This window comes from Prionailurus bengalensis, chromosome C1 (assembly GCF_016509475.1).
Source record: "Prionailurus bengalensis isolate Pbe53 chromosome C1, Fcat_Pben_1.1_paternal_pri, whole genome shotgun sequence".
Taxonomy (NCBI): domain Eukaryota; kingdom Metazoa; phylum Chordata; class Mammalia; order Carnivora; family Felidae; genus Prionailurus; species Prionailurus bengalensis.
The window spans coordinates 72,805,944-72,833,589 of NC_057345.1; the positions used below are offsets into that span (position 1 = coordinate 72,805,944).

The 27,646-nt window shown below is 35.7% G+C and overlaps 1 protein-coding gene across 1 annotated transcript in view; it reads right to left on the minus strand.

Moving 5' to 3' along the window:
• COL24A1 (collagen type XXIV alpha 1 chain) overlaps positions 1–27,646 on the minus strand; it is a 410,068-nt gene that overhangs the window by 265,217 nt on the left and 117,205 nt on the right. Inside the window, exon 20 of the mRNA XM_043575479.1 lies at positions 23,474–23,527. Within this exon, the coding sequence (XP_043431414.1) occupies positions 23,474–23,527 (54 nt within the window). The remainder of the gene's footprint in view (positions 1–23,473; positions 23,528–27,646) is intronic.

Consider the following 27,646-nt stretch of genomic DNA (forward strand, 5'->3'; position numbering starts at 1 on the left):
AATATATTATTTTTGTGTGCATCCTATAGTGTTTACTATGCATAGCTTTGTACACAGTAGGAATATGAGAAATGATTTGTTATTGACTAATTCAACTGATTTCATCACATATTTCTTTCAGCACAAGTTTTTGAGTAACAACTAAAAACATAAAATTACTCAACTAAACCCAAGTGATAAAAGATAACAAAGAAGTAACTAGTTTAATTAAAGCGAATTCATTTGGACTAAGATCGACCCAACTGGCCATAGGCTGGCTTATTCAAATCCACTGAGGTGCTAAAATGTACATTTAGAAGCATGACTTTACTTGATATGAGCAGACTCTCCAAATAAACTTCAGCATTTGACTCTAGGGAAGGCCGCCCTAGTGGAAAAAGAGGACCCACTGGTTGGCCACTTCTAATATCTCTGTGATTAGTGGTCTCAGCTCATTTTTGTAGTAAAACAATTGGCTCCACTTACCAAGAACATCGTCCAAAATTCAACTATTTGGCAATCTCAGTAGTCCATGGAGGTTAACAGCTGAATCAACAAACATTCTCTCTACCAAGCTACCACATTTGAAGGTGGTTTGCTGCCAGAACTGGGAGGAAACATGGGATTAGTGCTCAAAACTGATGCTGCTATGCCGAAAGAGTGAAGATTCCTGTGTAGCACTTTCCATATGTTTTTGTTAAAAGCAAACAAAGAACTAGCATAGAAAAAAATTTAACCTTATGTTTTAAAGTACATGAAATTTTATCTTGGGCCATCGCTAATATTTACAATTCAGTGAATAGGTAAATGCAGATATATTTACTTCTCTGTCACTTTAACAATTTGCCTAGAATAAGCACAACATTAAGGAGAAAAAAGCTTTGAAGAGGTTTGAAGTGACATTTATTGAGATTATCTTTAATGATGAACAGTCTCTTCAATATCAATGGCAAATAATTTGGCATTTACAACAAAAACTTAAGAGCACTTTGCTTTCACTTTTATGAAGATCTGAGCTTCTGAACTAGCAAGAAATAATGTACTAGCAAGAAATATTGGCCAGTCTTGTCCTGTCGTATTGGCAGTACAGATGACAACTTGTATGGTATGATTAATTTGAGGAGTATCAAAGTTTCTAATCACCCACAGATTTTTTTTCTGCTCACTAAATGACACCTCAAATTCTACAATTCAAGACTCATTACATTGGTTCCAGGTTTCTGTTTAGTGTTTAAATGTAAATATCCTTGAAAGGAGATTATGTTGAAGTTAGCTGTTCTGCTAACCATTTATTGCTTGAAATGAAATATATTTATCAGGTCTTTCTTCCATAAACAAGCTTTGATGGAAAAGGTAAATTATGGAAAGGAAAAGAGACACTGGTTATTTGAGATGGACAAGAACTCATGCTCAAGGGAAAGAACATAGGAGAAACCAGAGGTCATAGGAATTAAGTTTTTGGCTATTTTATAATTTTCTCTGGGGACACTAAACTGATTCTAGATTATTTTATTATTATTCTGATTATTTTAAGAAAATAATTGATTTTTAATTTTTAATTTTATCAAACTGAATTAATCTTGATATCCAGGAAAAAAGACAGATAGAGACAGTGGAAGTTTTGACACAGTTTGAATTGAATATTGATTTCTTGCATATAAATGCCTTGAAATCAAGACCAAATCTAATTGACCTCAGCATTTTTTTTAGTGAACATATTGAGAGATGATCTGTTGAAAAGGAAGAATTATAATTGGACTGTCTAAAGAAAAGCCTAAAAGGAAGAGATCTTCCTATAGTTAGGTAGACCTTTGGGTTCTAAGGATCAGACAGTCATTCACATCTACATGACTGCCAATCATATTGTATGGAGAGAATGTCAAAGATTACTGCCACCATTAAAAATATAAAATATGTATATGTGGTGGTCTCAGAGCATTGTTTAATTCACGAGACTGGTGCCTACAAAAATCAGTTGGATTGTGGAGAATGACTATAGACTACCACAATCCCACTTGCAGCTGCTGTGTCAGACATAATATTATTACTAACACAGATGACTAATGCCTTCTGTATTTGGTATGTAATCACTGATTTGATAAATGCATTCTTTTCCTTCATAATCAAAAGAAAGTTAAAAAAAAGAGTCTGCATTCAAGTGGGGCCCTTCCAATCTGGAAGTTATCAGCAGTCCATCTTCACAGAGACAGATAAGTATTTTATAAGAGTTTACTTTCCTTCCTTTAGAGCCTCAACTAGCCCAGTATCTAGAAAAGTATAGAATGCCTAATCCACAGGCATGGAACCCCACAGAGAATAGTATCTGAACAAGATACCCTCTCTGTATCAAAGGAGGTACCAGAGTGTGCCTTCAGTGATTCATTGACCTTCACCTAATCTGTACCATCTAGAGGTAGCTAGTCTTACAAAACAATGGAACTGCCTTCTAAAGTTATGATTGAAGTGCCAAGTTAAAGGAAACAATATAAAAGGAGTACCACCCTTTGGGATATAGAGTATTTTTTAAGTCAGAGACCTGTATATGGTGCTTTTGTCCACAATAGGAAGGATACGTGACTTTGGAAACCAAGGAATAGAAGTGGATGTCATCCTATTTACCATCACTCCCAGTGACATCTAGATTTTGTACTTTCTTTCCCCACAACCTTGGACTTTTCAGGGTTAGATATCCTGTTACCCAAAGGGGCTCTCTCTTGACAGGAGACAGAGCAAACATCCCACTAAGCTAAACATATGGCTGCCAACAGGGCACTTTGGACTTTTTACGATGAGGTATGGGCAAACAAGAAGAGGAGTCACCATATTGGCATGGTTAATTGACTCTGAAAAACGAAGAGGCAAGACTGCTTTTACACAAAAAGGGCAGAAAATAATACACATGGAACTCAGGTGATACACTGGACATTTCTTAGAAGTCTTATCAAGAGTTCATATTCTTCAGTAATGAAGATTAAGGTTATACCACGAGGTAAGCCACCAAGACCTACTGAGGTGATAGCTGAGGGTGAAAGGAATTTAAAATGGAGAGTGAAGGAGGAAACAATGAGTACCAGCTGTGACCCCAAGAGAAATTAGACCATCAGCAGCCATATGACATTTGACTTACATGGATGAATTAGACCAAAAATAATGAAGACATAGTAAAACCTAAAGAATATAATAAAGAAGAGTAAGTCACTATATACTAAAATTCACATTTGATAATAAAAACATACCTCCTTGGCAAGTATATATTGAACATTCACAAAAAATGATCACAACAAGAAAAAGACTGATAAGCTCCACAAAATAGAACAGCAGCCTCTGATAACAATGCAACAAAAATAAGAATTATTAACAAAATCAAAACCATTGGCACTCCCACCTGGAAATTCTAAATCTCCTTTTTAAATAACTCTTGGGTTAAAAGGGAAATAACTGAAATTACAAAATATCTAAAAGATAATAGGGATAAAAGTACTCCATACCAGAATCTTTGAGATACATTTGAAGCAGTAATCAGAGAGAAATTCATAGTCGTTAACAGTTTCAGGAATGAAAATAAAATAATGAAAATAAATAAAATTAAATCCCCAACTAAAAAAAAACAACATAAACCATAAGTATCTCAAAAGATATATATAATAAAGATAAAAGGGGAAACTAATTATGTAAAGAAAAGAAAAACAGAAGACCTTAGAAACAATTTCAAAAATGTTTTTGAGAAAAAAATAACTGGACAAACTCAATCAAACCTAGCCAAGAAATAAAAGGAGAAGCATATATAAATATTTAAAAATTTGTTAATGGTACTTTGGAAATAACCATTAAAACAAAAAAAATTAAAAATCATAAAGAGACTATTTTGTGGATTTATATGGAAATTTGAAAACCTAGATGAAACATAATTTCCTAAGGACAATTTAACAAAGCTAACCCCATTAGAGAGCTTAAAAAGGCTACTTTCTGCAGAAGCAATAGGAAAATTCAGAAACTACCCCTTAAAAAGCATCGATTCCAGATGGTTTCACAGAGGAATTCCACCAAAACCTCATAGATAAGATAGTCCCAATATTCCATATATTACTCCAGAGTACTAAAACTGAAGATTTCCTAATTATTTTGATGAAATAAGTATAACATTAATACCTAAACTTGATAAAGAAGTACAAAAAAGATTGAATATTATAAAGATCACTTATAAATATTGATGCAAAAGTACAAATAACTATCAGTAGAATTAGCATTCTATTAAGAAAATATACCATGATCAAATAGAATTTTTTTAAAAATGCAACAGAAACTAGTGATTATATAGAAAGTCAATTCATAGAAATTATATAGAAATAGTTGTTATATAGAAAATAGTTAATAGAAAATCCATTACTATAATATACCATATAAATAGATCTCAAAAGAAAAAGTATATAATTATCTTCATAGAGTTTGAAAACATAGCAAATATTTGACAAAGTATAACAATCATCTCTGACTAAAAAATATCACTCAAAAATAGGAATTGGTGAATATTTTTTAACATGATAAAATACATGCATATTTTAATTTTAACTCAGAATTTACTTCATGAGGAATCACTATAGTATTTCCATTAAGATCAGGAACAAGGCAAGGAGGAATACTACTTGCAATTCTTCAACATTTTACCAGAGGTATTACGATGCCATTACACATAAAAAATTGAATCATAGGTAAGAGAACTGAGAAAGAAGAACTAAAAGGATCTCTATTTGCAAATTACATGAGAGCATGTCTAGAAAACTTTAGAAAATCAATGATAAAACTAACTCAAAGATAAGAAATCATCAAGGTAGCAGGATATGAAATTAGCATTCAGAAATCAGTAATTTCCATACCCATACAAAACCTGTTAGAAACTAGAATAGTAGAGAAAATCCCATTTATAATAGCAACAAAAAAGATGAAATACCAGGGAAAAAATTTAATAAAATAAACCTATATGTACAAAACCTCTATGAGGAAAACTTTAAAACATTTCCTAAAAAACACAAAAGCAGACTTGAACAAATAAAAGATATTCATTATTCTTGGACTGGATGACCCAATATCATAAAAATGTCACTGCTCCCTAAATTAATCTATAAATATGTCTAATAAAATAATAATTATTATTAAATGCAAATCAATAGAAATAATATTTTTTAGTGAAGCTAGACATGTTGATGCTGAAGTATACATGCAAAATACAAGTATGTAAGTATAGGCAGGAAAACACTGATAAAGAAAAGTGAAGAGAACTTATATAGCCTTTTCAGGCATTAAAACATACTATAAACTACTATTAAGTAATAGTACCATAAAGAGTAAGTTTTAAAGTACCAAGACGTCATTTGTTCTGATTACTTATAGCTTTGTAATATAGCTTATAATCAGAAAATGTGATGTCTCCAGCTTTGTTCGTCTTTGTTTCTTCTTTCAGGATTGCTTTGGTTGTAGACTAGTAAACAGAATAGCCCAGACATAAACCCATGCATATACAGTCAACTAATTTTTGACAAGGGTAGCAAGAATGTGTAATAGGTGAAAGACAGTCTTTTCAATAAATTGTGTTGGGAAAATTGAATATCCAAAAATAACAGAATGAAACTGGAACCCTACCTTACACCACTCACAAAAATTAACTCAAAATGGATAAAAGACTTAAATATGAAACCGGAAACCATAAAACTGCTAGAAGAAAACAGGCAGAAACCTCCTTGACATTGGTCTTGGCAAGGATTCCTTGGATAAGACACCAAAATCACAGGCAACAAAAGCTAAAATAAACAAGTGGGAAACAATAAAAAAAAACACCTGAAAAGGCAACTCATATAATTCAATAACTAAAAAACAATCCAATTAAAAATGAGCAGAGGATCTGCATAGACATTTTTCCAAATAAGACATACAATGGCCAATATATACTTGAAAGGGGGCTCAACATTGCTAAACATCAGAGAAATGCAAATCAAAACCACAATGAGATATCACCTCGCACCTGTTAAAATTACTATTATCAAAAAGATCAGAAATAACAAGTGTTGGCAAGATGTAGAGAATAGAATCCTTGTGCACTCTTTGTAAGAATGTAAATTGGTGCAGCCACTATGGAAAACAGTATAAAGATTCTCAAAAAAATTAAAAATAAAACTCCATATGATCAAGCAATTCTATTTCTGGGTATTGATCTAAAGAAACAGAAAACACTAACTTAAAAAGATATACCCACCCCTATGTTCATTGCGGCATTATTCACAATATGTGAGATATGGAAAAAATCTAAAAACATACATTGATGGGTAAATGGATAAAGATGATGTGATGCGAAGGAGGGAAGATGGCAATGGAGTAGTAGGACCCAAGGATCGCCTTGTCCTGAAAATACAACTAGATAACTATTAAATTATCCTAAATACCCCAGGAATTGACCTGCAGAAAGGCAGAACAAACTCCACAACTAAAGATAGAGAAGAGAACACACAGAAGAAGGTAAGAAGTGGAGAGATGCAGTTTGGGAAAGAAATGGATGTGGCTGCTGTGGTGGGGAGGGAGTTGCAGAGAAGGGTGAGAGACAGGCTAGCACACAGGGGAGTACATGTGGAAAATGAATCTCCATAGCAATTGGCTTGGAAAGCCAGAGGGGCCCTATTTTGTGAGTTCTTGAAACCAGCAGGGCTTAAAGCCTGGAGTTTTAAAGGTCATCTGGCATGGCCGAGATAAAGCCTGGAAGGCATTGCCTTATCTTAGAGAGAAGGCAGGCAAACAACCTGCAGACATACAGCATGGAAACAGTGATTTGAAGAGCTCCTGGGGTACACAGTGGAGAGGTTATTTGCTCATTTTGGAGCTTGTCCTATAGAGGCAGCATTCACAGACAGACCTCTTGGGAACAAAAGAACTGGCTGACACCATTTCCCTGCCCTGCACCGCACCAAAAGCACAGGGCCACCTGCAGGAACAAACACAGTCCAATATTCACTACCTAACTTGCTTATGCCAAGTCCCACCTCCGCCCATACTCTGGTGGAATAACTCCCCTCCTCCTCACTCCCCACCCAGCCATGCTTGCCTCAGTCCCAGTGGGCCTGCTCTCCCACAAGACCAGCCCAAATCCCTGCTCACATTGCATCTTCTCATGAAGGGGTTTGCTGAGCATCAGTTCCAATAGAAGTGGCAACAGGTCTCATTTCACAAACAGATCAGAGTACACGTAGTTAAAATATGCCACATTCAGGCTGGGGACCAAACACTGCCCACAACAGGCAAAGAGAACCTCTGTAGACGACTGGCCTAATGGATAAAGCCCCCAGGGCAAGACAGCACAGTATACACAGCACATGCTGGAGACACTCCTGGAAGTACAAGACCCTGGGGAATAAGGGAACACTACACAGCAGGGCACCAAAGGACCTCTTCTTTGTAAGTCCATTACCCTCAAAAACAGGAGATATAGTTGACTTTCCTAACAGAGAAATAGGCGCAGAGACTTAGAAAAAAAATGAGAAGACAGAGACATTTATCCCAAATGAAAGAACAGGACAAAGCCACAGCCAGAGATCTAAGTGAAGCAGATATAAGTAATATACCTGATGGAGAATTTATAGTAATGATCATAAAGGTATTCACTAGACTTGAGAAAAGAGTCAAAGACAGGAGTGATACCCTTACCATAGAAATAAGGAATAACATAGCAGAGGAAAGGGCTCAGTAAACCAAATGAGAAACACACATGAAGGAATGAACAGCAAGCTGGAAGAGGCAGAGGAATGAATTAAGGACCTAGAAGACAGAATAATGGAACATAATCAAGCTGAACAAAAGAGAGAAAAAGGAATTATGCAAAATGAGAATAGGCTTAGGGAAATCAGTGACTCTGTCAAACAATAACATTCATATTACAGGAATCTCAGAAGATGAAGAGAAAGGAAAGGGGACATAAAATTTATTTGAAGAAAGAATAGTTGAAAACTTTCCTAATCTGGGGAAGGAAACAGATAACCAGATCCAGGAGGCACAGAGAACCCTCATCAAAATTGACAAAAGCAGATCCATACCAAGTTATATTGTAATCAAGTTGGCAAAATATAGTGATAAAGAAAAAAATTTTTAAACAGAAAAAGAAAAGAAGATAGCAACATACAAGGGAAAATTCATGAGGCTGGTGGAAGATTTCTCAACAGAAACTTGGCAAGTCAGAAGGGAGTGGCATAATATATTCAGTGTTGAATGCACAAAATCTGAAGTCAAGAATACTCTATGCAGCAAGGCTATCATTCAGAATAGAAGTAGAGATAAAGAGTTCCCCAAACAAAAGCCAAAAGTGTACATGACTACTAAAGCAGCCCTGTAAGAAATATTAAAGGGGACAATTTGAGTAAAAAGGAGAGAACAAAAGTGATAATAGAAAGGTAGAAAACACAACAACAGTAAAAATGAATTAGTCTGCAAAAAGCCAGTCAAGGAAATCACAAAATAAAAGGATGTAAAATAAACAACATATACCTAAAATGTGGAGAGGAAAGGAGTAAAGAATGGGTTCAAACTTAAATGACTATCAACATAGGCTGCTATATGCAAAAGAGGCTATATATAAACCCAATAGTAATCATATGTCAAAACCCACAAATAAATATGCAAAGAATAAAGGGAAAAGAATCCAAATGTATCACTAAGAATATCAGAAAATTGTGAATAAAAAGACAAGAAAGGATCAGGAAAAATCTTCAGAAACAACCAGAAAACAAATAATAAGATGACTATAAATACATACCTATCAATAATTACTTTCAACGTAAATGTACTAAACATTCCAATCAAAAGGCATAGAGTGACAGAATGGAAAAAAATCAAACCTCGTTTATATACTGCCTTTAAGAGACTCATTTTAGACCTAAAGACACCAGCAGACTGAAAGTGAGGGGACAGAGAAAATGTTATCATGCAAATGGATGATTTAAAAAAAGACCAGAGTAGCAATACTTATATCAGAGAAAACAGACTTTAAAACAAAGACTATTACAATAGACAAAGAAGGATACTATATTATAGTAAAGGGGACAATCCAACAAGAAGATATAATAATTGTAAATACTTATACACCCAATATAGGAGGACACAAATATACAAAACAGTTAATAATAAACATAAAGGACTAATCAATAGTAATACAATAATAGTAGGGGACTTTAATACCCTACTTACAACAATGGAAAGATCATCTAAACAGAAAAATCAAAAAGGGAACAATGGCTTTAAATGACACACTGGAACAGATGAATTTAACAGATATATTTAGAACATTCCATCCTAAAACAGCAGAATACACATTTTTTTCTAGTACACTTTAAGCATTCTCCAGAACAGATAATATATGAGCCCACAAAATAAGTCTCAACAAATTCAAGAAAATCAGAGCCATACCATATACCTTTTTGACCACAATGTTTTGAAACTAGAAGTCAACCACAAGAAAAAATATAGAAAGAACATAAATACATGGAGGTTAAATAATATGTTACTAAACAATGAATGGATCAATCAGTAAACAAAAGAAGAAATAAAAAAGTACATGGAAACAAATAAAAGTGAAAACAGAATCATCAAAACCTGTTGGGATGCAGGAAAAACAGTTCTAAAAGGGAAGTTTATACCAGTACAGGCCTAACTCAAGAAGCAAGAAAAATCTCAAATAAGCAACCTAATCATACACGTAAAGGAGCCAGAAAAAGAAAAACAAACAAAGCCTAAAATCAGCAGAAGGAAGGAAATAATAAAGATTAGAGTAGAAATAAATGATACAGAAACTAAAAACACAATAGATCAATGAGAACAGAGATGTTTCTTTGAAAACAATCAATAAAATTGTTAAACCTCTAGCCAGACGTATCAAGAAATAAAGAGAAAGGACTCAAATAAATAAAATCTCAAATAAGGGAGGAGAAATAACTACCAGCACGACAGAAATACAAGCAATTATAAGAGAAAATTATGAAAAACTATACGCCAACAAACTGGACAAACCTAACAGAAATGGATAAATTCCTAAAAACATATAACCTACCAAAAGTGAAGCAGGAAGAAATAGTAAATTTGAATAGACTGAATACAACAATTAAATTGAATCAGTAATAATAATAAAAAAAAAAAAACTCCAAACAAACAAAAGTCCAGGACCAGATGGCTTCATGGGCAAATTCTACCAAATACTTAAAAAAGAGTTAATACCTCTTCTTCTCAAACCATTTCAAAAAATAGAAAATGAAGGAAAACTTTCAAATTCATTGTGTGAGACCAGCATTACTCTGATATGAAAGCCAGATGAAGACACTACAAAAAAAGAAAACTATAAGCCAACATCTCTAAAGAACATAGATGCAAAAATCCTTAAAATATTAGCAAATCAAATCAAACAATACATTAAAAAAATTATTCACCACAATCAAGTGAGATTTATTCCTGGGCTGCAAGGGTAGTTCAATATTCACAAAGCAATCAACATGATACATCATATCAATAAGGGAAAGGATAAAAAACTACATGATCATTTCAATAGATGCAGAAAAAGCATTTGGCAAAGTACAACACCTATTCATGAAAAAAACCCTCAACAAAGTAGTTTAGAGGGAACATACCTCAACACAATTAAGACAACATATGAAAAACCCACAGCTAATATCATCCTCAATGGGGAAAAACTTAGATCTTTTTCTCTATGGTCAAAAACAAGGCAGGGATGTCCACTCTGACCAGTGTTATTTAACACAGTATTAGAAGTCCTGGCCACAGCATTCAGACAATAAAAAGAGATGAAAAGTGCCCCAATTGGCAGGGAAGAAGTAACTTGCACTATTTGCAGATGACATGATACTCTATACAGAAAACCTGAAGACTCCACCAAAAAATTGCTAGAAGTGAAAAATGTATTCAATAAAATTGCATAATACAAAATCAATGTACAGAAATCGGTTGCATTTCTACACACCAATAATGAAACAGCAGAAAGAGAAATTAAGGAATAAATCTCATCTACAATTCCACCTAAAACAACAAGGTACCTAGGAAGAAACCTAACCAAAGAGGTGAAAGACGTGGACTCAGAAAACTTAAAACACTGATGAAATTCCAGATGACACAAAGAAATGGAAAGACATTCCATGGTCATGGATCAAAAGAACAAATATTAGTAAAATGTCTATACTATCCAAAGCAATCTACACATTTAATGCAATCCTTATCAAAGTACTAACAGCATTTTCCACAGAGCTAGAATAAACAATCCTAAAATTTATATGGAACCACAAAAGACCTCAAAGAGCCAAAGCAATCTTGAAAAAGAAAGGCAAAGCTGGAGGCACCACAACTCTGGACTTCAAATTTTATTACAGAGCTATAGCAATGAAAACAGTATGGTACTAGTATAAAAACAGACACATAGGTCAATAGAACATAACAGAAAACCCAGAAATAAACCCACAACTGTATGGTGAATTAATCTTTGACAAAGCAGGAAAGACTATCCAATGAGAAAAAGAGAGTCTCTTCAACAAATGCTGATGGGAAAACTGGACAGCTACACGCAAAAGAATGAAACTGGACCATTTTCTTATGACATACACAAAAATAAAGTCAAAATGGACTAAAGACCTAAATGTGAGACCTAAAACCATATGACTCCTAGAAGAAGACACAGGCAGTAACTTATCTGACATGGGCTGTAGCAATACTTTTCTAGCTAGGTCTCCTGAGGCAAGGGAAATAAGAGTAATAATAAACTATTGGGACTGCATCAAAATAAGAAGCTCCTGCACAGTGAAGGAAATAATCAACAAAACTAAAGGGCAATCTACAGAATGAGAGAAGATATTTGCAAATGACATATCTAACAAAGGGTTAGTATCCAAAATATACAAAGAACTCATAAAATTCAACACCAAAAAACTAATAATCCAATTAAAAACTGGCAGAAGACATGAACACACATTTCTCCAAAGACATAGAGATGGCCAATAGACACATGAAAAGATGTTCATCATCACTTACCCTCAGGGAAATGCGAATGAAAACTACAATGAGTTTAATTGTATCACCTCACATCTGTCAGAATGGCTAAAGTCAGTAAGACAACAAACAACAGTTGCTGGCAAGGATACTGGGGAAAAGGAAACTTCATGCACCATTGGTGGGAATGCAAACCTGTGCAGCCACTCTGAAAAACAGTATGGAGCTTCTTCAAAAAGTTAAAAATACAAACATACTTTGATCCAGCAATCACCCTACTGGGTATTTACCCCCCAAATTACAAAAAAACACTAATTCAAAGAGATACAGGCACCCTGATGTTTATAGCAGCATTATCTACAATAGCCAAGATATGGAAGCAGCCCAAGTGTCCACTGATTGATGAATGGATAAAGAAGATGTGGTATATATGTACACAATGAAATACTATTCAGCCATAAAAAATAATGAAATCTTGACATTTGCAAACAACAGAGTTAGAGAATATAATGCCAAGCAAAATAAGTCAGAGAAAGACAAATACCATATGATTTCACTCATATGTGGCATTTAAGAAACAAAACAGACAAGTGTAAAACATAGAGAGAAATCAAGAAACAGACTCTTAACTGTAGAGAACAAACTGATGGGTACCAGAGGGGAAGGGGTTAGGAGGAAGGGTTAAAAAGGTGAGGGGATTGAGGAGTGCACTTGTGATGATGAGCACTAGGTGAAGTACTGAATTGTTGAATCACTACATTGCATATCTGAAACTAATATAATATTTGTATGTTAACTAACTGGAATTAAAATTAAACTTAAAAACCTAATGTGATGCATGCACGTGCACACACACACACACACACATGAATATACTAAACCAGAAAAGAAAGAATGAAATCTTGACATTTGAGACAACACAAATGAACCTGGAGTGCATTATGCTACATGAAATAAACCAGAAGAAAAAGAAAAATACTGTACTTTATCACTTCTATGTAGAATCTTAAAAAAAATAGCTGATTTCATAGGAACAGAGATTAGAATGGTGGTTGAGAGTGACTGGGGGGAGGCAAAACAGGGTGTATAGGTTCAGTTTTAAGAATACAATAACATGAATAGAGATGTACAGTTAGAAGAAGAATAAGTTCTGACAATCTAATGTACAGCATGTGACTATAGTTAAAAATATGGTATATTTGACATTTAGGTTCTGGGAAGGTGGAAGCGTAGGAGGACGCTGGGCTCACCTCATCCTGCTGATCACTTAGATTCCACCCACATTGGCCTAACTAACCTAGAAAACTGCCAGAAGACTAGCAGAACGGACTCTCTGGAGCCAAGCATAGAGAAGAGCCCACGGAAGAAGGTAGGAAGGGAGGAGAGGCAGTGTGTGCTACAGGGACTGGCAGAAGGGAGCTGGGGGCAGTGGAGGGGCAGCCTGCCAGGCAAGGCAGAGCCCCCAAAGTTTGGCTTGCAAAAGTGGAGGGGCTGGACTGCGTGAGTTCTGACAGCCAGAGAGACTTAACATCTGGAATGTTAGAAGTCAACAGCTCTACTCTCGGAGAGCAGGGAGGGTGACAGGACGCTGGGAGGGAGAATTGTTGAGCTCCGGACACAGAGCTCAGCTCTGCAGGGGAACAAAGGCACTGGCAAGCAACATTTCCCTCTCCCATCTCCCAACTGAAATTCCAAAGAAACCAGTTCCTGTCACCAAACTTGCTTGTACCACGCAAACGCCCAACGCTGTGCTTCTGTGGATCCATCCCTCTGATGGGCCTGCCTCCCTCCAGGTGCGGCAGGGCCCCTCCCACAGGGGACCACCTGAGGCAAAGTGAGCTAAGCCTACCCCTCCCGCCCCTGTGCACCTTGCTGATCCACCCCGGCTAATACATCCTTGGCCAGATCCCATCGAAGCAGCACCACAAGCCTGGCAGTGTGCAAGCAGCCCAGACAGGGGCCACACCACTTCACAGTGAGTCCTGCCCCTGGGAGAGGGGAAGATAAGGTACACACCAGTCTGACTATGGCCCCAGCAGTGGGCTGGGGGCAGACATCGGGTATGACTGCAGCCCCACCCACCAACACAAGTTTCTCTGGACAGCACAGGGGAAGTGCCCTGAAGTTTGGAGCTACCTCAGGGACTACCCAAAATGACAAGACGGAAGAATTCTCCTCAAAAGAACTCCAGCTAACGAATTGATCAAAACCGATTTAAGCAATATAATGCAACAAGGATTTAGAATAATAGTCATAAAATTAATCGCTGGGGTTGAAAAAAGCATAGAGGACAGCAGAGAATCTATTGCTACAGGGATCAAGGGGCTAAAAAATAGTCACGAGGAATTAAAAAATACTATAAATGAGGTGCAAAATAAAATGGAGGTGGCCATAGCATGGATTGAAGAGGCAGAGGAGAGAACAGGTGAATTAGAAGATAAAATTATGGAAAAAGAGGAAGCTGAGAAAAAAGAGAAATAAAAAAATCCAGGAGTATGAGGGGAGAAGTGGAGAACTAAGTAATGCAATCAAATGGAACAATATCCGTATCATAGGTATTCCAGAGGAAGAAGAAGAAGAAGAAGAAGAAGAAGAAGAAGAAGAAGAAGAAGAAGAAGAAGAAGAAGAAGAAGAAGAGAGGAAGGGGCTGAAGGTATACTTGAACAAATCATAGCTGAGAACTTCCCTATCTGGGGAAGGAAACAGGTATTGAAATCCAAGATGCACAGAGAGCTCCCTTCAGACGTAACTTGAATTGATCTTCTGTATGACATATCATAGTGAAACTTGCAAAATACAAGGATAAAGAGAGAATTCTGAAAGCAGCTAGGGATAAACAGGCCCTAACTTACAAAGGTAGACATATAAGGGTAGTAGCAGACGTATCTACAGAAACTTGGCAGGCCAGAAAGGAATGACAGGAAATCTTTAATGTGATGAACATAAAAAATATGCAGCCAAGATTCCTTTATCCAGCAAGTCTGTCATTTAGAATAGAAGGAGAGATAAAGGTTTTCCCAAACAAACAAAAACTGAAGGAACTCATCACCACTAAAGCAGCCCTACAAGAGATCCTAAGGGGGATTCTATGAGTGATATGTTTCAAGGACCACAAAGTACCAGAGACATCACTACAAGCATGAAACCTACAGACATCACAATGACTCTAAACCCGTATCTTTCTATACTAACACTGAATGTAAATGGACTAAATGCTCTAACGAAAAGACATAGGGTATCAGAATGGATAAAAAGCCAAGACCCATCTATTTGCTGCCTACAAGAGACCCATTTTGACCTGATGACACCTTCAGATTGAAAGTGAAGGGATGGAGAACTATCTATCATGCTACTGGAAGTCAAAAGAAAGCTGGATTAGCCATACTTATATCAGACAAACTAGACTTTAAATTAAGGGCTATAACAAGAGATAAAGAAGGGAATTATATAATTATTACAGGGTCTATCCATCAGGAAGAGCTAACAATTACAAATCTCTATGCACCGAATACAGGAGCCCCCAAATATATAAAACAATTAATCACAAACATAAGAAACCTTGTTGATAACAATGTGGTAACTGAAGGGGACTTTAATACCTCATTTACAACAATGGATAGATCATCTAGACACAGGATCAATAAAGAAACAGGGCCCTGAATGATACATTGAATCAGATGGACTTGACAGATATATTTAGAACTCTGCATCCCAAAGCAACAGAATATACTTTCTTCTCCAGTGCACATGGAAAATTCTCCAATATAGATCACATACTGGGTCACAAAACAGCCCTTAATAAATATAAAAGAACTGAGATCATACCATGCACACTTTCAGACCACAATGCTATGAAACTTGGAATCAACCACAGGAAAAATCTGGAAAACCTCCAAAAGCATGGAGGTTAAAGAACACCCTACTAAAGAATCAATGGGTCAACCAGGCAATTAGGGAAGAAATTAAAAATATATGGAAACAAATGAAAATGAAAATACAACAATCCAAATGCTTTGGGATGCAGTGAAGGCAGTCCTGAGAGGAAAATACGTTGCAATCCAGGACTATCTCAAGAAACAAGAAAAATCCCCAATACAAAATCTAATAGCACACCTAAGGGAATAGAAGCAGAACAGCAAAGACACCCCACACCTGGAAGAAGAAGAGAAATAATAAAGATCAGAGCAGAAATAAACAATATAGAATCTAAAAAACCTGTAGAGCAGATCAATGAAACCAAGAGTTGGTTTTTTGAAAAAATAAACAAAATTGATAAACCATGCTTCTCAAAAAGAAAAGGGAGATGACCCAAATAGATAAAATCATGAATGAAAATGGAATTATTACAACCAATCCCTCAGAAATACAAGCAATTATCAGTAATACTATGAAAAATTATATGCCAACAAACTAGACAACCTGGAAGAAATGGACAAATACCTAAGCACCCACACCCTTCCAAAATTCAAACAGAAAAAAACAGAAAACTTGAACAGACCCATAACCAGTGAAGAAATGGAATCAGTTATCAAAAATCTCCCAAAAAATAAGAGTCCAGGACCAGATGGCTTCCCTGGGGAATTCTACCAGCCGTTTAAAGCAGAGATAATACCTATCCTTCTCTAGCTGTTCCAAAAAACAGAAAGGGAAGAAAAATTTCCAGACTCATTCTATGAAGTCAGCATTACTTTGATTCCCAAACCAGACAGAGACCCAGCAAAAAAAAGAGAACTACAGGCCAATATCTCTGATGAATATGGATGCAAAAATTCTCAACAAGATACTAGCAAATCGAATTCAACAGCATATAAAAAGAATTATTCACCATGATCAAGTGGGATTCATTCCTGGGCTGCAGGGCTGGTTCAACATTCACAAATCAATCAATGTGATACATCACATTAATAAAAGAAAAGATAAGAACCATATGATCCCATCAATCAATGCAGAAAAAGCATTTGACAAAATTCAGCATCCTTTCTTAATAAAAACCCTTGAGAAAGTCGGGAGAGAAGGAACATACTTAAACATTATCGAAGGCATTTATGAAAAGCCCACAGCTAATATCATCTTCAATGAGGAAAAACTGAGAGCTTTCCCCCTGAGATCAGGAACACGACAGGGATGTCCACTCTCACTGCTGTTGTTTAACATAGTGTTGGAAGTTCTGTGGGGCACCTGGGTGGCTCAGTTGGCTGAGCATCTGACTTTGGCTCAGGTCATGATCCTGAGGTTTGTGAGTTCAAGCCCTGACTCAGGCTCTGTGCTGACAGCTCAGAGCCTGGAGCCTGCTTTGGATTCTGTGTCTCCCTCTCTCTCTGCCCCTCCACCACTCATGCTCTGTCTCTCTCTCTGTCAAAAATAAACAAACATCAAAAAAATTAAAAACAAAAAACAGCGTTGGAAGTTCTAGCATCAGCAATCAGACAACAAGAGGAAATTAAAGCCATCAAAATTGGCAAAGATGAAGTCAAGCTTTCACTTTTTGCAGATAACATGATATTATACATGGAAAACCCAATAGACTCCAGCAAAAGTCTGCTAGAACTGATACATGAAGTTAGCAAAGTCACAGGATACAAAATCAACGTACAGAAATCAGTTGCATTCTTATACACTAATAGTGAAGCAAGAGAAAGACAAATAAAGAAACTGATCCCATTCACAATTGCACCAAGAAGCATAAAATACCTAGGAATAAACCTAACCAAAGATGTAAAAGATCTGTATGCTGAAAACTATAGAAAGTTGATGAAGGAAATTGAAGAAGATACAAAGGGATGGAAAAACATTCCATGCTCATGGATTGGAAGAATAAATATTGCTAAAATGTCAATACTACCCAAAGCAACCTACACATTCAATGCAATCCCAATCAAAATCGCACCAGCATTCTTCTCAAAGCTAGAACAAGCAATCCTAAAATTTATATGGAACACAAAAGACCCCGAATAGCCAAAGTAATTTTGAAGAAGACCAAAGCGGGAGGCATCACAATCCCAGACTTTAGCCTCTACTACAAAGCTGTAATCATCAAGACAGCATGGTATTGGCACAAAAACAGACACATAGACCAATGGAATAGAATAGAGACTCCAGAATTAGACCCACAAAAGTATGGTCAACTAATCTTTGACAAAGCAGGAAAGAATATCCAATGGAAAATAGTCTCTTTAACAAATGGTGCTGGGAGAACTGGACAGCAACATGCAGAAGAATGAAACTAGACCACTTTCTCACACCACTCACAAAAATAAACTCAAAATGGATGAAGGACCTGAATGTGAGGCAGGAAACCATCAAAACCCTAGAGAAAGCAGGAAAAGACCTCTGTGACCTCAGCCGCAGCAATTTCTTACTTGACACATCCCTAAGGGCAAGGTAATTAAAAGCAAAAATGAACTATTGGGACCTCATGAAGATAAAAAGCTTCTGCACTGCAAAGGAAACAATCAACGAAACTAAAAGGCAACTGACAGAATGGGAAAAGATATTTGCAAATGACATATCAGACAAAGGGCTAGTATTCAAAATCTATACAGAACTCACCAAACTCCACATCCAAAAAACAAATAATCCAGTGAAGAAATGGGCAGAAGACATGAATAGACACTTTTCTAAAGAAGATATCCAGATGGCCAGCAGGCACATGAGAGAAGATGCTCAATATCACTCCTCATCAGGGAAATACAAATCAAAACCACACTGAGATATCACCTCATGCCAGTCAGAGTGGCTAAAATAAACAAATCAGGAGACTATAGATGCTGGCGAGGATGTAGAGAAACGGGAACCCTCTTGCACTGTTGGTAGGAATGCAAACTGGTGCAGCCACTCTGGAAAACAGTGTGGAGGTTCCTCGAAAAATTAAAAATAGATTTACCTTATGACCCAGAAATAGCACTGCTAGGAATTTACCCAAAGGATACAGGAGTGCTGATGCTTAGGGAACTTGTACCCTAATGTTTACAGCAGCACTTTCAACAATAGCCAAATTATGGAAAGAACCTAAATGTTCGTCAACTGATGAATGGATAAAGAAGTTGTGGTTTATATACACAATGGAATACTGCTTGGCAATGAGAAAGAATGAAATATGGCCTTCTGTAGCAATGTGGATGGAACTGGAGAGTGTTATGCTAAGTGAAATAAGTCATACAGAGAAAGACAGATACCATATGTTTTCACTCTTATGTGGATCCTGAGAAACTTAACAGAAGACCATGGAGGAGGGGAAGGGAAAAAAAAATGTTAGGGAGGGAGTCAAAACATAAGAGACTCTTAAAAACTGAGAACAAACTGAAGGTTAAGGCGGGGGGGGAGGGAGGGAGGGGGAGGATGAGTGATGGGTATTGACGAGGGCACCTGTTGGGATGAGCACTGGGTGTTGTATGGAAACCAATTTGACAATAAACTTCATATTAAAAAAAAACAAAAAAGAAACAAACAAATATGGTATATTTGAAAGTTGCTGAGAGTAGATTTTAAGCATTTTCACCAGAAAGAAATTAAAGAGTTAACTATGGAAGGTGATGGATATGCTGATTATATTCATCTTGGTAATCATTTTACAATGTATTCTACATATCAAATCATTACATTATATACTTTAAGTATATGCAATCATATTTTTAATCTAAGGAAGAAGAGATTCACATAAGTGAATATTTCACTGTTTTGGCCAGTAGGATGTTCAGACTCAAATTTACAATACAGTTCCAATAAAAAGTATTGGACTTTGTGGCTATATTTTGGGAAGATGGTTTTTCAATCTCAGCTGAGTTCTTAATACAGCTCAGGAATTATTTTATAAGTCTCTAGTTCCTTCCCCACTTACTCTTCACAAATCTACTCAAGCACCCTCTTTCTGGATGCACCCAGTCCTCTTAGTCTTGGGATTGTCTCATATTTATAAAGAAAACAGAATCTATCCTATTTGATCTCTTTCAACGTCTTTCTCCTTTTGAAACAAATCCCTACACTTGTGCTATGCATAATACATTTATTCTTGTTCTTCCTTGCTTTTTAGAGAAATGTGAATTTGGGTGCAACATTCAAGTTTTATAGTGATTGGTTCTCACCCAGTACTAAATATTTTTTAATTTCCAAAGTGATTTTTTTCTTTTCTCTGTGCTTTTAAGTTACCAAAGTTTATCTTACAGCCTTTAAATTGTTAATTTAAAACCGATTGCACTGTAGATAGAGAATGTAGCCTTCGGGGTGAATGTCCAGGTGTAGTATTTTCAAACCTTGTTTCATACATTCTCCCTAAATGATTTCATCTGTTAACAGCTGCTTCATCTAATACCACCATGTGGATGACAACAAATAATTATCTCTAGTCCTATTCTCTTTTGAGTTTCAGGTCTATAGTTTTCTATACACTTATGAGACTAATTTCCTATATGTCCAACAGGCTCTGCAGTCAAAACCAAAGCATTATCTCTACCCCTCTGAATATCTTCCTCCTTCTCCCTTTTTACTATTTTTAGACTGGTAATCCCAGGGGCACCTGGGTGGCCTAGTCGGTTAAGCGTCTGGCTTTGGCTTAGGTCATGATCTCACTGTTCGTGGGTTCAAGCCCTGTGTTGGGCTCTGTGCTGACAGCCCAGAGCCTGGAGCCTGCTTCGGATTCTCTGTCTCCCTCTCTCTCTGCCCCTCCTCCACTTGTGCTCTGTCCCTCTCTCAAAAATAAATAAACATTAAAAAAAATTTTTTTAGAATGGTGATCCCACTTTCTACCCAACTTTTCAAGCAAGAAACATTAAAATTGTCTCTTACTGCTCTCTTACACAAACTAAATGAACAGAACTGAGTGGTTCAAGTGCTGTGAATTGTATATCCCAATTATTTCTGGAAGCCATCCTCTCTTCTCTATTTTAACAGACTCTCATTATTTATAGCCTGGTCTTGCCTTACTTATCCTCCTAAATAGCCTCCAATTAGTCTTCTCACCTCTCCCTTCTTTCTTTTTTACCTTTGTGCTCCTGCTACCATGTACCTGTTGAAAACACAAGTCTGATGATTTCATTCCCCTTGCTTAAAAATCTTTGATCATTGCCTATAGTATAAAGTCTAAATTTAGCACTACATATAAAACCCCTTATCTGAGAAAAGTCATGTACTATACAGGTAGAAACTTTTGAGTCTTGATACAATATTAAACATACTATTGTAAATTCTTAGATCTGCAATTCTATCAAAAGCCTAATGTTGAGAGGGATTTGGATAAAAGTGTTGCCTCATATAACTGCCTATACATTATATTCTTATGTTTATAAAAGTATGATCTTTAGATTAGGCCCATTTCCCAAAAAAAACCTTGACCAATTATGAGAATACAGGTTACATCTTTGGCTCAATGAAAACATTTAATGCAGCTGAGCAGGAGGAATGGGTACAGTCTGACAAGGTTAGAGCTCAGGACTTTGTATTAGTAGTACAAAAATCAAGACAATGAGACAATGCTTTGAATGATGATTGCAAATCATTAAATCTCTAAGGCAACAGAAAAAGAAAAGAAACATCTTTGGAAGACCGAGTAATAAGTAAAAACATGGCCCATGCATCCATCCTTTAACCTAGCTTTAGGAAAAAGAAGAAAATGATCCCAAACCATAATGATTATAAGGCAGTGACACAGTCCTTCTTAGCATGCAAACTATCTGTAACTGTTACAATAGAACAACCCATGTTCAAAGGCACCTGGGTGGCTCAGTAAGTTAAGTGTCCAACTTCAGCTCCATTATGAGCTCATGATTCGTGAATTCAAGCCTCACATCGAACTCTGTGTTGATGGCTCAGAGTCTGGAGCCTGCTTCAGATTCTGTGTGTGCGTCTCTCTCTCTCTGCCTCTCCCTCCTTGCACTCTATGTATGTCTCTCTCAAAAGGAACATTTAAAAAAATTTAAAAAAATTTTTTTTAAAAATTTAAAAAAATTTTTAAATTAAAAAAAAAATTTTTTTAAAAATTAAAAAAAAAAAGAACAACCCATGTTCATAATAAATCATCTTTAAGGCTAGTAAAAGATAAATTAGGTCTGTATCCTCAGTATGAGAAGACAAGTAAATAGAATTCATTCCAGGCAGGTTTTCATGAAAAATTATTAAAAGCAAACAGGCTCATAAAATATATAAAGTTATGTTAATGTGTTAATTACTATTTTAATTATTCGTTACTAATTACTTCAATTACTCAAAACAATTTCTTTCTTTCCAGAATGGTGATGTCAATATATTACTGTATTTTATCTCCTACTATATCCCTATTAATAAAACTAGGTACAATGTAGATTTTTAGATTTTTGAACTACCAATATGCAATGTATTTTTAAATTAGACAATAAGTAGTAATAGGCATTGACTGAAGAAATCAACCAACCCTGAAAGACAGCTGCAGGGTAAGCAGTAGATTTTATGGTTTACAAAGAGAGGGAGAAAGCATCAGTAGAATGCTATTTCTAGAAATTCTGCCTGCTACTCTGACACTGCGGGGATTTTATTGCTCTGATTTATTTATTCTGAAGCCAAATTCATTTTCTCAGCTTTATTGCTGCATCTATGACTCTGAATTAGGTGTGTATGTGTATGTATAGGTGTATATATATATTTTTGGCTTATATTTCTGAATATATGTATTTTTTGCTTATATTTCTGAATTAGAGTGAACTTCAGAAGTTATCTCCATGTGGTATATATCTTTGACTCATAAAATGATTTTTAAATTTTTTTTAATGTTTATTCATTTTTTGAGAGACAGAGATAGAGTGGGGGAAGGGCAGAGAGAGAGGGAGACACAGAATCCGAAGCAAGTTCCAGGCTCTGAACTGACAGCACAGAGCCTGACATGGGGCTTGAACTCACAGAACATGAGATCGTGACCTGAGCTGAAGTCGGACACTTAAACGACTGAGCCACCCAGGCACCCCAACTCATAAAATGATTTTTAAAAAACTAAAATGTTTCACCTAAGAACCTTGTGTTCTATGTGAACTTGCAGGAAAAAAAAAAAGACACTCCAGATCAAGCATTCAGCCAAAGTCAAAATTTCAAAGAATAAACAAGTAAATCTGATATATGTACTACAGACTTAATTGTATTTATTCTAGAATATGAGATCCAAATGATATATGCATATAACAAAAATTGGAAGCATTTTGTATTAAAAATTCAGTGGAGCTTATCCTGAAATTTGATTTTAAACCCCAAGTATGTGTTATTATAGTTATTGTTCAGAATAAATAAATCAGCTGTGATCTAATAAGGACTCTAATGTGGTTAATACCTTTCTAGTTCCTTGGGATCACTGTTGCATACTTTCTGACATAGGAGAAAAAAAAATTAATACAAACTATTTACAAAGATATAAACTTTAAAGAGAATCTTTCTTAAGCCTATTATGTAAAAACATGCTTTACAAGCAAGTTTAATTTTTTTCAACTTTTATTTCAAATTTGTTATCTTCCAACCAACATTTTACCTCTGGTCCTGGAGGGCCACATGGTCCTTGGGGTCCTGGGTCACCCATTTGGCCCTAAAATGGGGGTGAGAGTCAACGTATAAGCATTAACCTAATAAATACAAGTTAAAATGGAGACAGACATATGGTAAGCAAACAAATCAATGTATTATGCCACACAAAATTATAATGGCTTTTTAGCAAACAGCACTCAGTATATTATGTCAAACAAGGTTGTAACTACCATTCAGAAAGACTTTGTAACCATCATCTCTGTGGAAAACTTACTTTTAAAATGTGTATGGATGTAATATATATTTACTCCTAAGTGCTGGAGATACAAACAAATTACTGAGTTAAGCGCTCAAGTCAAGAAGAAAAGTGTGTGTGTGCGTGTGTGTGTGTGTGTTATCCAGAGATAATAAAGTTTGACTCAACAAGGTAGAGGACTCTAGATGAGGAGTTACTTTTATAAATAACCAGAGTCCTGGGACTATCCCTGAAAATTCCTCTTTCCGTTGATACTACAAGGGGCCCGATTTAGCAATCAAGAATTATGTGGATTTAAGTCCTTGTTGCTTAATCTCTATTAGCCTCAGTTTCCTCACTAATAAAATAGGAAAATAATGCTAACAGTATTAACATTGTTACAGAGTCATTGTGAGGATTAGAGACAATACATGCAAGGTTCCTAGCACAGTGCCTGGCACATAGAAAGTACTCACTAAATGTTAACCAATTCTATAACCATTAATTATTCCCTTCATGTCCTCTATCCTTTCCTGGATGATACCTATAATTCCTAGATTGTTTGATCATTATATTAAAATGCTGAGGATTTCTTTTCAATATCTCTGAAGCCATTTTCTGACTTCATTTTCTGACTTCATTTTCTGACTTTCGTTTGGATTAACGAAGTGAAATCAGGGCCAGAGAGAAGATTCAGAGGAGAGACAAGTGGTCATAACACCTGAAACTAGAAAGGGCTGGCAATATTCTCAAGAGATTGAAGTATAGAACAGGGGGGGACCAGTAGTCTAATACCCTTGTTTTCATAAGAGAAACTGTTGAATTCATTATTTCTGTCACATTAAATTTCTATTCAAGTTTCAGATTTGACTTAATAGGCCTCAGATTACATAGAAATACAAGATATAGTATGCATTTATTCACATCTCAAGAAGTAAAGCACCGTTTTCCATAAGCACTAAATTCATTCTCATGCATTGCTTAGATATCTGAGTTTCAGGACATCAAACAGTACACAATGAAACTACTGCAATCAAATTTAGAGAAAATTAATAGTATTACATAAAACTTCATTTAAGTTCTCCTAAGTAAACAAAATCATCATCCATCATAATCAATATCTAGAGGAGGCTTACATTATTAAAATGGCAAGTACCTCTCTTAAAGAGATAAAGATAGAGCTCTCACTGGAGACCTCTGGTGGCAAAAAGCAAACCAGAAGCTAAATTTACAAGCTGTGAAGGAAAAATGCCTACTAGGTCTTTGTTTTCAGAAACACTAATCGACAACCAGATACTTAAAAACACACATTTTGGAATAATTTCGTTCATTCTTCAGAATGAATCTTCACTTTGAAAAACTTCAGCTGGAAGTTTCCTCAAATGTCAAGTCTCTTTTATAAAAACTGAGCTTTCAAGTAAGTTTTAGACAAGGGAGTAATGATTACATACACCTCTATAATTGACAGCAACTTCTAGTTAAATGTATGGAAAGAAAATAATAATTGTCTTTGTTTTTTTTTTTAATTTAACATTTATTTATTTTTGACAGAGAGAGACAGAGCATGAATGGGGGAGGAACAGAGAGAGAGGGAGACACAGAATCCAAAGTGGCTCCAAGCTGTGAGCTGTCAGCACAGAGCCTGAAGGGAGCCTCAAACCCACGAACTCTGAGATCAAGACCTGAGCTGAAGTCGGACACTAAACCGACTGAGCCACCTAGGTACCCCAATAATGTCTTTGTTCTAAGGAAAGAATATTTCTTAACTTCTGATTGGTAGTTTTCTCTAGTTTTTAAATGCTTGTAGAGCAAAAGCTTCCTTATTGCAAAATGTAAAAAGCCTTCCAAATCAGGACATTCCTTCTTTTAGCTTGTAAATACTCTTTCACGTTATAACTTAGATTCATTTGGGGAAAAAAAAGTCACTAATGTCATCATCTTAGATAATAGAAAACCCAAAGTAGGAGATATAAAATAAGAAAGACATCCTTATGACTATGGCATTCTTTTCATGCTAGTAAACAAATGATTTAGATAGGCACTAACTTGTATAGTTTCTTTTTAATAGATTGAGTGCAAGCAATTTTTCATCCAACAACTGTCTCCTTCCATAACTGGGAAAAGTTTCCAGGTCAAACCTCTACAAGTTTTGTCTACTCATAAGATATAAACAAGTAATAAATAAAGTTAGAAACTAAAAATTCTCACAAATATTAATTCTTAAGTTTTTATCCTATCTTCGGTTTGATATATAATTTTTTCCAAAGAGTTGATAAAACAAAAAAATGGTCAAGTATCTCCTACCAAAGTCCCTGCCGACATTAAAAAATGTGTTGTTGTTTTTTTTTTTACCAGAATAATATAGAAAGGTACAAAATGAACAAGCAAAAAGCCTCATTCTTATCATCTTATGCTCCCTGAATCACTGCCCTAAAACACACATTAGAGTTGGTTCTGGTGATTTAGTCCAGGAAAAAAAAAAAAATTAAGGGTTTTAAGACCATGTGTTAAAGATGAGACAGGTTCTCTGCCTTTTCTGTAGCTGAGACTAGAGAAATACTGGCAAACACTATCCCTGAGAGAGGCAACTAAAGAGTCACAGATTTGCAAGGAACCTTAAATATGATATAGTCTCTCAGTTTAAACAAGAAATTGGATATCACAGAGGTTAAATGCCCTGGGTGATGGCAAGTCAGGGCTGGGACTAAAATCTAAGTCTCTGTTTCTCAGACCAGTATATCCCTCCCTGCCCAGCAATAAACATGTTATCAATACAAACTGTGTCAAAAAGTAAGGGGAGGGGGAGACATTAAAAAGGTTTACTTTGTGTAAGTATGTGAAGCATAACAGAATATTGGTATCATTTATTACTTAGTATTGTCCTTAGAAAATGTCTTGTACCAGCTCCTTTTATTATTATCAGAAGTCAGAAAACCCTCACACAATGAACAATGAAAATACAAGAAGTTAGGGTCTTACTTTGCCAACCATTGCAGATATGGTAAGTTCCTGTTATGTGGTTCAGAATCATCCTTGAGTAAAGGCTTTTTGCCAGCTTCACGACCTACTCTCATGTCCCTTATTTATGTACTTTGTAACTTCTAATATTCAACTGCTGAACACAAGTCTGGGTACATGACTGACCAGGTATACCCTGAGTCTGAGGCAAAAACTAAGAAGAGCAAAGCTTACCATTAGACAAACAGATGTCATTAGACAAACAGATGCTGAAAACGGTTCTGTGGAATAAATAATTCCTGAGAGATGTACATGAAATGCTTGCACTGTTAGAAGCCAGACAAAATGGGGTATATAAAGTACTGTAATTAAAGCTGCTTGCATCTGACAAAAAAACAAACAAGCCTGACATAGGAGGGTAGAGTTAGAGGGAACACGAAGATTTGCTCAGGAAAATAATAATCTTTTTTAAAATGTACATTTTAATGTTTTTTAATAAATTATAATTTTCCATCTAACTTTTTCTATCTACAATCACCTTCACCTTCATAGAGTTGTAAACAATATTAAAATCCTAAGACAATCTTAAAATGTTAAATTCTCAGACAGTATGCCACAGTGGCTAAGTGCATGAGCTCTGACATAGATGATTACCTGGGTTTTCCCAGGTGGCCACCAACTAACTACGAAAACTTGGGCAAGTTGTTCAACTTTATGTCTCAGTTCCCCTAATCTGTAAAATAAGAATAATAATAGTACCAACTTTATATGATTTATGTAAAGATTAAATTAGAGGCATAGACTTTCGAATAGTAACTGGAACTTTGTAAACTTTGTAAACTTTGTAAACTTTGTAAATCTTAAATATAATAATTTTTATGATTTTTAATATATAGAGACATACTTTTAACTCATGTTTTAACCATTATTTAAATGATTTTAATTACTCAGTAATTTTAGTTGTATATTTTGTTGGGTTTTGTGTTA